This window comes from Sinocyclocheilus anshuiensis, unplaced genomic scaffold (genome assembly GCF_001515605.1).
Source record: "Sinocyclocheilus anshuiensis isolate Anshui unplaced genomic scaffold, SAMN03320099.WGS_v1.1 scaffold283, whole genome shotgun sequence".
NCBI classification, from domain to species: domain Eukaryota; kingdom Metazoa; phylum Chordata; class Actinopteri; order Cypriniformes; family Cyprinidae; genus Sinocyclocheilus; species Sinocyclocheilus anshuiensis.
The window spans coordinates 3,463,859-3,475,428 of NW_015549605.1; the positions used below are offsets into that span (position 1 = coordinate 3,463,859).

The window sequence follows — 11,570 nt, forward strand, 5'->3', positions numbered from 1 at the left end:
ATTGTAATGACAAGAATGGATATCAAATATTTTTCAATTCTTGATTAATTTGTATGTATTTTTAAATATACAATTAATATATTATTAGAAATGTATTTTAATATATTATATCATTAATGATAACTGTGTATTTCAGACATTTTTCTAATTTCCTGAATATGTTTATGTATTTGTAATTATACAATAATTATAATATGTAATAAATATAAATCATATATAGTATAAATTATAGGTTAATTATTATATTATATAATTATGATATAATTATAATAATATATATAGTATAATATGATATAATTCTTGTATATTTATTTATAAATGCATACAAATTATTCAAGAATTAAAATGTTTGATATTATATTATATATACAAGAATAATATAATGAACCTAAAATGTATACTTTCTCTTATAAATGTAAAAATTATGCATGCACTAACTACTAGGCCATGTCACTGACGGATCTCAATCTTATTTATTTATTAATTCATAAATGTAGTAACTATTGTATTTTGGTGGACACTGTGCTTACCATGGTAAAGTTTTTTTTTTTTTAAGTTTTATAAATGACGTACATTTTTGTACTATCTATTTTGTAATATCTGTGCTGAAAGAAAACCCTTTCCTCCTATTCATCATGCGCAGATGATACGTTCACAGATCTGCTTTGTCATCATGTACACTGTATGTACTGCATGCTGTGTGATGCATTTGTGTGATTTAAAATCCTATTTTGTGGGTAGACAGATTAGTTTAATATTAAACCACTGTTATATCAGCCATAATATAGGTTATGGATTATAACAAAATAATAATTTGTATCACATCACTATATTGTAGTCGTGGTGCTTTTTGATGCCGTACATTCCTGGTTCTCGCATGTTTGAATACAGGTTTCCTGCCATCAGTGGTTTTTCGAAGACAGTTCTTTTCTTCTCTTCCCTTTGGAATCCATCTTTTCCAAAAACACAAAATGGCGCAGTCATGTTTCTGTGAGATAAAGCCGAGCTGCGTTCTTCAAGACGTGAACTCTGGGGGGACGCAGGAAGACCATTAGACTAATAGGATTACTGTAACCGCATTCTAACGGAGCCATTTCAAACACGCCTGAGAATGGGGAATTTCCTGCTGAGGAGTATTTTAGGAACTCCCACATTCGGTTGAGGGGGAGGGGGGGGGTGGATTTTTTTCGAGATGCTTTTGGGCTGTGTATGTGTGTTGTCTGTGTGGTTTTTGTTGTTGCTTCACAGGAACACTTTCCCCCTCTTAGCCCTGTTGTCATATATCATAAACAGGCCACGGTTCCCACAGAGAGAGAGAGAGAGAGGGCTGAAAAGGGCCCTGCTTTTCCTGGCCCCGTGACAGTTTCATACTGAAAAGGACAGGCTAGTCTCTTGCCTCTCAGAATAGTCTGACAGATAGTCGCATCTGTGTGTGTGTGTGTGTGTGTGTGTGTGTGTGTTCCTCATGACCAAAGCAGTGACCTTTCTTAAATCTATCCATTGTTTGACTTCTCTTCCCAGATCGGTGAGAGGGCAGAATTTCTCAACAGATCAGCACAGAAGAGGTGATCACTTCTACTTTAACTCCTCGCAGACCTTTCTTGAAAACATGTTATTCAGCTTCTATACACAAATGTTTCCATAAGGGGCCAAACAATAAGATTAATTACATCAATTAATAATCTGAAGTATTCAGAGTACTTTTGGGTTGGATAAAGAATGTTCTGCTTTCAAAACAAGTTAAGCTCTCTCGACATCACTTGTGGCACGTTGTTGATAACCACAGACAATTATGTTGACTCGTCCCTCAGTTTATAAAAACAAGGATACATTCAATGATGTCAGAAAGCAACTGTTAACATTGTGTAAAATACACAGAAATGTTGTTGTTAGCACATAACCGTTTGCCTTGAACAGCAGTCTTACCTCTGAAAGAACAATGTAGACAGCTTTACAGCCCATATAATTGCTATTATTTAGTAATATTATAGATATTAAGCAAAAATAGGAGGTAATCTGTCCATCCAGCCATCACCATATGCATCTATCTGAAATACTTTCTTATTTAAGAAATATTAATATACTTATTAGTGCAAATTAAACTATCTATTGGTCTCTATCTATCTATCTATCTATCTATCTGTCTATCTGTCTGTCTGTCTATCTGTCTGTCTGTCTGTCCCTATCATCAATCTGTCTGTCTATCTATCTATCTGTCTGTCTGTCTGTCTGTCCCTATCATCAATCTGTCTGTCTGTCTGTCTGTCTGTCTATCTATCTATCTATCTATCTATCTATCTATCTATCTGTCTGTCTGTGTCCCTATCATCAATCAATCTGTCTGTCTGTCTATCTGTCATTCTCTCAATCCATCTATCCATCCATCCATCGCAAACTATCACACATGAACTACTGATTCATTTTAATTTGCAGTCTACAATCTTTCATTGTGAAAGTGATGCTTATAAATACCAGCATGCGCTGATGTTTGTGTGTGTATGTGTGTGTGTGTATGTGTGCGTGTGTGTGTAAGACCTGCCAAGAGAGCATTGCAATAGTCCAGCCTGGACAGAACAAGAGCTTGAACAAGGAGTTGTGTTGCATGTTCTGAAAGAAAGAGCCTGATCTTCCTAATGTTGTATAAAGCAAATCTGCAGGACTGGACAGTTTTAGCAATGTAGTCTGAATGAATCTCATCTAATGGATCTACTGAATGAATAGGCAAAAACTACCACAGAAACACTCAAAAACCTCTTGGAAAGCCTTCCCAGAGGAGAAGGGGACCAACTCCATATTAACGTCTGTTTATTTAGAAAGCTATGTCATAAAAGTCCCTGCTGGTTTAATGTTCAGGAGTCCCAATACCTTTGTCCATATGGTGTATAATAGAGGCTTCATAGAGAGAATATATAACCATGCTCAAAAATAGTTTTTGTTTTTATTAATTATTTATTTGCTCATTTACTTTTTTTTACCTTTTAATTTACTTATTTGCTTCTTTTTTTATTTATGTATTTAATTATTAACTTAAGTAAATAAGATAATATTTATATTTATTTTTGTATTGGTGTACATATTGTTTACTTAAGTAAATAAATATTTATCTTTTAGTTACTTATTTATTAATTACTTACTACTTACTGTTATGTAAATAAGATAAATATTTATTTATTTATTTTTGAACTTATTTATGTATTTAAATGTTTACTTTCCTGGCCTTCTCTGTTCCTCTCTAAATAACATTGCAGCACATTTCACAACATCGATCTCATACATCTAGGATCACAGGACTCATTTCTTTCAAGCAATCTCTAGTGTATTAAGTGCTATAAAAATAAAGGTGACTTGTCAAACTGGACATAAAACTGGACATTAAAAGATGAACTATTAAATAGTTAAACAGCAGTTGACAAGTATCGTGTGATTGTTGATGGTTTAGAGGAGGATGTGAAAGATATTTTGTGTGTGTGTGTGTCTCCTGCTGTCGTTGTGTGGTCTGTGTTTGTATGGTGCACATTGTTTTTGGAGGGAAAACATTATCGAGACAGTTGTGTGTGTGTGTGTGTGTGTGTGTGTGTGTGTGTGTGTGTCAGTTCTGTGAAGGCGTCTCATGCTCCTGTGGTGTCCAAGATTGATAACCGATTAGAGCAGTACACCAGCGCCGTGCAGGTGAGTCCTACATCATCCTCTCTCAAACTGAACACAAGCGAAAGATAAATTTAAAATAAACACAGGACACCAGAAGACAGCACAGTGTAATCTCTGCCTTTCCCTCCATTCAGGGCCACAAAGAGGTCAGATCTCCTAGATCAGCTGCCATAGATCTTCCCATAGTGACAGACGGTATTCGCAACATCAAGAGCATGTGGGAGAAGGGGAATGTCTTCAGCTCTGGTGGGAGCCCGGCGTCCACCAACAAGGTTTGTGATGTTCATTCACATAGATGGGTGGGGAAAGGGACCCCACTTGTCCTCTTGGACCCATTTCCTGTCCAACGTCACATTCTGAACTTTAACCTTAAAGGGAGTGTTTTGTTCCGCCCTGTACAGGATGCAGCTGGGATAAAGGTGGGCGTGGCCGGCCGCATCAACGATTGGTTGAACAAAACTCCAGAGACGGGCAAAACGTCAGGAGGAAGACCTGCGGTAAGCCTTTGACCCTGTCCATCACACCCCTGATCTCTATGTGCATCATATCTGGATGTGACGAGTCTTGTTATCAGGCGCCACCTAGTGGTACTGATTCAACCCGAAGGGGAAAAAATACAGAGCACTGAACTAAAACAGATGTTAAAAAAACATTAGAAAGAGATTCATGGGAGCATTTGCAGAGTAATTTCAGATGTTTATATGTGCATTTGACTATTTCTGTCATGTAATCACATAGAAGTGATTAAAGGAGTGGGTGTATTCAGGCTTTCTCTTACGTTCCTGTCTGCTCCGGCATGCCTGCTATCCTTCATCACTGATTGGCTGTTCAAATAAGGATGTAATATGAAAAGAAGCTATAAATATATTTAAATGCACAAAACTGTGTTAACTTAGAAGTCTAGTGCAGCAGTTTGAACATTGATATGGGAATTTAAAGTCAAAAGGCACATATAGTCACACAACTATAAATGCTGAACATGATCACAATAACCAGCTAGATTTGTTAAATCAGCAAAGTCTATTATGATGTAAAAAATATGCCAGTTTAATTACAGACTACATAGTCTTAGTACATGAACATCTAAATTCAGTCATAATAAGTAGTTACAGTTAAAACCACAGCTGTTTTGCATTTTAAATTTAATCTTTTTACAGAATAAAGAGGTACTGTGTTAATTTCTGGGTACTTTTTTTTCTCATCCGGGGGCGGTATTGTTAGTTTTGCTTTTTAGAAGCCAGCCTCATTTACACTCGCCCATAATGGGATTGACCTTTGACCTGTTGCTCAAGTGCAAAACCCCCGGGTCACACTATCATTACAGTTTGCTATAACTATTTAATAATGGCAGACAATGGACAAAATTGACTTTTTTTTAAATATCATATTTGTTTTAAATAGTTTAATTAATTTTTAATTGTTTATTTTAATTGTTTTTGTTATAATTTCATAATTACTATATTTGAACTGTCATATACACGTCATATTAGTCAAGTTGCATTGTCTTGTGTCATATGAAACTGATCTCATCTCAACAGTACCTTCACGGTTTTTCTGTCATTCTCTCTTTCTCTTCCACTGTTAGATTTCCCTTTGCTTCTTCCCCTGGGCTTCTTTCCTCTGCTCTCTCTTCTGCTCTCTCTCTCTCTCTGATGAAGATCAGGTATGCAAACATCCCTCCCCTCCAAGCATGCTCCTCTGCCATAAGGACACTGGCATCCCTTATGTAATTTCTCTCAGATTGACGTGCGCGTGTGTGTGTTTACATGAGCTGAGTAGTTCAGGGCCATCTCACGACTGATATTACACCCCCTTCCCCTCCTGCAGGACCTGAAACCGGGCGACGTGACCAGCAAACGCAATCTATGGGAAAACAAAGGGTCCTCTGCTACCAAGGTAACCAAACATAATTTTTTTCCCAATCAGCTCGACTCGCGCTCTCTCTCTCTCTCTTAGTTATTTATACACATAACATTTTTCATATGCCCCTGGAGAATGAATTAATAAAGCACTTATTTGTCCAAACAACAGGCTATGGGGTTTTTACAACCCTTCAGGCATGCCATTAGGCCTTTGGAGACAGTTACAGTCATAACACCCACTCTACTGATATCTGCAGTATAATTGCGGAGAATAACATTGCCATAACGTTGCCTGTGTGTTTTGTGTTTTAAGCCGTCCCCTTGCTAATTGTCTACAGATCTGACCACCTTGAGGAGGTAAATGTTACTCTATTGCACAGGAATGCAGTGTTTGACGAGCAACACTTCATGCATTTAGCACAGGATGGCTTAGGAACTGGCTTTTTTTTTTCTTTTTCGTTTCTTCACAGAGCTTCTCTTGCACTTTCACTCACTGCCACAAGAGCAGGCGGTTTGTTTGCAGGAAGGAAGTGCTTTAAAATCACCAGGAGTAACTCCTGTGGCACTAGTTGACTTTTATATTAAGCTCCGCCCACCTCAGCTTCCATTGCTCACTCAAGCAGTATAATGTGTCTAATAAGAGATTTTCAGGAAACAGAGAGCTTTTTCAGTATGTCCAAAGCATCTTGTATATGCAATCGCAAGTTTTGCAAGTGAAAACCTTGATTAAATGATTCAATTATTCAGTAATGTGATCAGAAACTATGGATACTGTGAATCAGAATCGAGTTAAAGGGTTACGACAGTAAACTGCAAAGAGAGAGGCCTTTTTTGTACAAATTTTTGTAACAACTAATGTAAAATTTCAACAACTCACAATGGTACTGTCAACTTATTAGTCACTGGTGCATCTGCTGACCTGAATCAGCGTGTAACATTAATTAACATTGATTTACCCAAATGTAGGTCAAGATTTATTTAAAGATTTTGTGAAGGAAAAAATAATGGGTAGCTTGTGTTACTATTATAAGTGACTTGGCAAGTATTTTTGGAAAAATTATTGAAATATAAAAAAAAATATTAAAATAATAAATATTTAAAATTAAATATATGATATTATTTCAACAAAAAAATTTTTATAATAATATTTTAAATTAAATATATAATTTAAATATAACAAAAATAAAACTATCCAGACACACCGGACTTCCATAGATGCTCATTAAAAATGTGCAAAAGCTTGTCGGAATGATCAGCAGGGCAGAGCTTAGCGAAGGATCAATTTCACCTTCCCTCTCTCTTCCATTCTCTCTTTTTCCCGTCACACATGGGTTTAACACCCATCACCCCTTAACAAAGGGCTGCCTATTGTGAGAAGATCTATTTTAACACCAGCTTGGGATCCAGTTGACCAAACATGGCGGTCGTGCACACACACACACACAGACGCTCACGGGTCATGAATAGAAACCAATTCGAGTCGATCCCATCGTCTGAACCTGAAAAGGCATTCCCACGAGCCCTGGCCTTCATATTTTAATATCAAGTCTCAAGTCTACTTTATTTATAGAGCCCTTTCCACTACAAAGTAGATCAAAGGACTGTACAGCAACACAACAAGACTGATATCCACAGATCAAACAGATAATAATGGTAGTCATTCGGAGCTCTATCTTTGGATTGGGCACAATAGAATTCACTGCTGGACTGTCAGCGAGGTGTCAAGATCAGGCCAAGGCCGCGGTTAGCCACAGACTGCAGTTTTGGCCCCGAGTGCTTAAAGGACTGGTAAATGGTGACGTAAAGAACCTAATGAAGGGAAATCTGTGGTCATAACCGCACTGATGTTACCAAAACCAGCAGGGCTGTTTGGTCAGGAGTGGAAGGAATGAGGGTTTCACTTGAATGTGAATCTGGAAAAAGAGCGCTGTATGAAACCATGCTAATGCTAAGCATGTTTCTGTCATTGTACATGCAGCATGTCTACCAGAAGCGCTTTCACTGATGACTTTTTGGAGCACACAGGCACAAAAGAAGTATGTTAAAAAGGAAATGTAAAATAAAATGTGAAGGCGTAAGTGGAATAGCAGACGGATGGGCTGGGAAGAGCTCAGCTCTACATTACTGTAGATTGTATTTATGTTAATCTTATTCTTTCTCTCTCTGTTTCTGTTTCTCTTTCTCCCGTTTTCCATCTCTCTTTTTGATTTAAACCTCACCCAGGTCGCAAGCAGAGGAGAGACCAAATCCGTCACCAATGGTAAGTGACGACAAGATAAAATGAATTTGTGTAAAGTGTCCAGTTTCCAACAAAAAGCTGTTTGTCAGCTCAAAACTGCTGTGTGATGCAATGCAGTCTCGGGCAATTACAACGGATTTGATGCTTCGGATACTTTTATGACAAGTAAGGATTTGGAGCAGTAAGATTTCACACTGGGCTAGGCTTCCAAGTGATTCGTGATTTCTGCAGGACTTGAAGAGGTCTTAAAACATCTTAATTCATCCTTCTACAAATTAAGGCCTAAAAAGGTCTTAAATCGGAGAGCTTAAATGTTGCATGCACGGCAGAAAATTAGATCTTCCTCTGTATTTTTGTTTTGTTTTCCAGTGCAAATGTCTAAATATTGTTAAAGCAAGATACATTTAGATACATTTAACTTGAACATATGAAGTCTTGTTTTCTGAGAAATTGAAAAATACTGAGTTAAATGCTTAAAACAAGAATAATCACCTGTCTACTGGTTATGAAAAACGACCTTTTCAAATGCATCTTGATTTAAAAATGTTTATACATTTACATTGGAAAACAAGATGGAAAACAAGATGAAAAATACAGATGAAAAACTTTTTTTTTTTTTGCAGTGTGATCAAGAAGGTACAGTAAAAGATATTTCCATATTCTAGTGGTTAGGAGCAGAGCAAACCATAAGCTTTTATTTTATTTTATTTGTATTTTTTTGTCAAATGAATGAAAAATTAATGGAGATCTGTTGGAGGATGTATTTTCAAACATTGAAGCATTGCTAATACAAGATTTTTACATTTAGAGACCATATTGACATATTGTGTTCCATTCGATTTATTCCCTAGATTTTCTTGAATTCATCTTAAGTCTTACATTTACCCTTATAAAACCTGCAGAAAAGAGTATTAACATCATAAAATTAACATAATACATTTTCATTTAAAAAAGTACATTTATAGCACTACACTTTGTTAAATTACCTTGGAATTTAATTATAGAAAACCAGTTACATTTGTTGTAGTGTCCATTTACCAATATAAAATTGTACCCAACTACGTGAAAAGAAAGGTCAATTGAAACCAAGTGATTATCAAAATGTCCTAGTGGATTGTTTAGATAAAAATTCAGATTTATCTGAAAGAGTTTTTAGCTTTTAGGTTTTAGACAGCAAAAAAAAAGCCCAAAGCTTGCTTGGTTAGAACACTTTGTGAGTTTCATTGTGCATGTGTGTTTGCATTATAGCCTATACATCTATCTGTGTCCCTGAGGGGTCCTGCTGTGAAGGGCAGTTTCCACCATATTGCACAACACCCACAATCCACTCTGCCAGGAGTCCCTGCCAATGATAAATCATCGCTGCAGGCACGTCGTCCACCGGCTGCAGTGTTTTAAAATGCCTCTTTGGCATTGTTTTCTATTTTGAATAGCGGCCATTTGTTCCTCTAGATGAGGACGCGGTGACCTTCGGGCGTGCCAGGCGGTTTTTGGGTAATGGGCGACAGGTCGTTGCTTTAGCCTGGCCTGACGTGGCCTCCCCCTCCCCGCTCTGCTCGTCTCAGTATCAGGCCGTGGATTCTGGGCGTCTGTCAGTGCATGTTTGTCACATTACTGCATGGGGCGTGCCCGCATGCCGTATGGAGATGTCATGAAAACTTAATCCTTCCAACCACTTAAAAATGGTCCGACGCCGCACATTTAAGATATTCTTTTAGCTGTTTTTAGCTCTGGAGCACGAAAAATAAAAGAGTGTAGATCACAAATACACACAGCTAAGATTTTTATTTGTCTCAGATTCTTGGCTTAATGAAGATCGTAACAAACACACACCATTTAACCCTTCTAAGGGACAAAATATGACCAGGTCCCATAAAAACAGGCAACAATCATGTTTAAACAAGTTTTGTATGATAATCGTTCTTTATTTGTACCTTAAATTTGGGTAAAATTTGACAAACTAGAGATCTACTTATTTCACTGGTTCTGAACAAGGCTGCATTTGCATGATCAAAAAATGCAGATATTTTTTTAAAATACAGAAATGTAATTAATTCCTGTGATCTAATCTGAATTTTCAGCATCATTACTCCAGTCTTCAGTGTCACATGATCCTTCATAAATACTTCTAATATGCTGATTTGCTGCTCAAGAAACTTTTTTATTATTATTATTATCAATGCTAAAAACAGTTGTGCTGCTTAATATTTTTGTGAAGACCATGCTACTTATTTTTTCAGTATTCTTTGGTCAATAAAATGTTGAAAACAACAGCCTTTATTTTGTGTATTCAAAGTTTTTTTTATTTCAAATCTCTATTTTAATTTATTAATACATGCACAATCCTGCATAGTGCATATTCAGTTTATATTTATTTTTAATTTCTCTTTTGTCTTTTAACAGGAACGGGCCATTAACCTTTCAAAGACACCAGAGAGGCAGGGACCAAGAGAATGCACAACATTCCTTTTTTTGTTTTTTACTTTTATTAATGCCAAAAAAAAATGCAAGCATTTTATACTGCCCGGAAGATCTATGTGAGTAGACACAGTATAAAAGAGAGAAAAATAAAAAAAATATATATATATATTTTATCACTGTATTCACAGGTCACAGTCACATCATAAAATAAACGCAATGCCTTTGCATGTAACTTCTGCTAAACTGAAATCAAGGCTGTGAAAACAAGAGACCAAGTAATTTGTTTCGATTATATAACAGCAGCCAACTCAAAACATTACGAGATTCCCTGAAAAGGAGGACGAGGAGTTGCATTCCGAACTGTCTTTTGTGAAATCACATTCATTTTAAACATGTTAGTTACCCTTCTCACCTGTTAATTTATAACTAAAGCAAAGCTTCACCTTGCATTTCATGCCTGTTCGCCAGTTCCAGACCGAATATGAGCACCCATAGTGTAGCTGTATTTTGTATTTTTTGTCGTAACGACACTTTTTTTTAATAAAAATTGTCTTAATAATATATGTTAGCACATAGTGTAAGTTTTTGTAATTAACTATATATTTTACTGCTTGATACAAAATGGTCTTTGCTTTTGCTCTCAATATTATTTTATATCAAAGCAAGTTTTAGTCCATTATAGTCATACCGTTAGCATTATTACATTATCTTTGGCTTTTTGTACTCTTGGAAACACTGGTCTGAAGTTGTTTGTGACCATCTTTTTGTAAGTGTTAATCATGTGGAATAATCGGTATTGGTTAAAAACTGTTCAACTCGACAGAAAGGGAAAGTGCACTTTTTGGCTTATATTTGAGTACATTTCACAGTTTTTGCATATAATGCAAGGCCTTGGTTAATCCAAAACCATCCAAGCAGAAGGACAAAGTCAAATCATGTTTAATGTTCAAGTGTATCATTTTTCTTCTTTCTGTTGCAATTCATACTAAATTGCAACACGGATGTCGTCGGCTTTCAATACAGCACTAGTTGGCAGAACGTTAGTAATGCCGTCATTTAAACGCGTATCATTTCTGACGTCTTTTGTCAGACAAAGAATATCCAGTTCTGCCGCCGTAGCGTATCACTAATGTCTCTAAATGTTCACAGTTCCTGTATTCTGCTTGTATTTTTTGACAATCAAGTTTTTTACTGTTTGTTTCAACACTTATGTATTGTTTCAGAGTAACACGATGCAAGTCGCACCACCTTTAATTGCAATTACCTTGTTACAAATATGACTGTTTGTAGCCAATAGTTCCATACAGAGCAAATGTTTCAACTTGTATTGTCTCAGTGACCACAATAAAGAGACCAATGAAAAACACCTGTGATTGTGTGCTTCTCAATACTCCAGCAGC

General features: G+C 36.4%; 1 protein-coding gene across 6 annotated transcripts in view; it reads left to right on the plus strand.

The window, feature by feature from the left end:
- Positions 1 to 11,536, plus strand: part of LOC107658884 (non-muscle caldesmon-like) — a 59,832-nt gene extending 48,296 nt beyond the window's left edge. For 5 of the 6 annotated variants that reach the window (XM_016447589.1, XM_016447592.1, XM_016447593.1 and 2 more), the window contains 7 exons: positions 1,522 to 1,565; positions 3,594 to 3,669; positions 3,783 to 3,920; positions 4,050 to 4,145; positions 5,476 to 5,544; positions 7,734 to 7,770; positions 10,153 to 11,536. In XM_016447589.1, coding sequence (XP_016303075.1) covers positions 1,522 to 1,565; positions 3,594 to 3,669; positions 3,783 to 3,920; positions 4,050 to 4,145; positions 5,476 to 5,544; positions 7,734 to 7,770; positions 10,153 to 10,166 — 474 coding nt within the window. In that variant the 3' untranslated portion in view covers positions 10,167 to 11,536. Of the gene's footprint in view, positions 1 to 1,521; positions 1,566 to 3,593; positions 3,670 to 3,782; positions 3,921 to 4,049; positions 4,146 to 5,475; positions 5,545 to 5,823; positions 5,868 to 7,733; positions 7,771 to 10,152 lie in introns of all 6 variants that reach the window. The other variant, XR_001630848.1, reaches the window with a different exon arrangement.
- Positions 11,537 to 11,570: the final 34 nt, after the last annotated feature.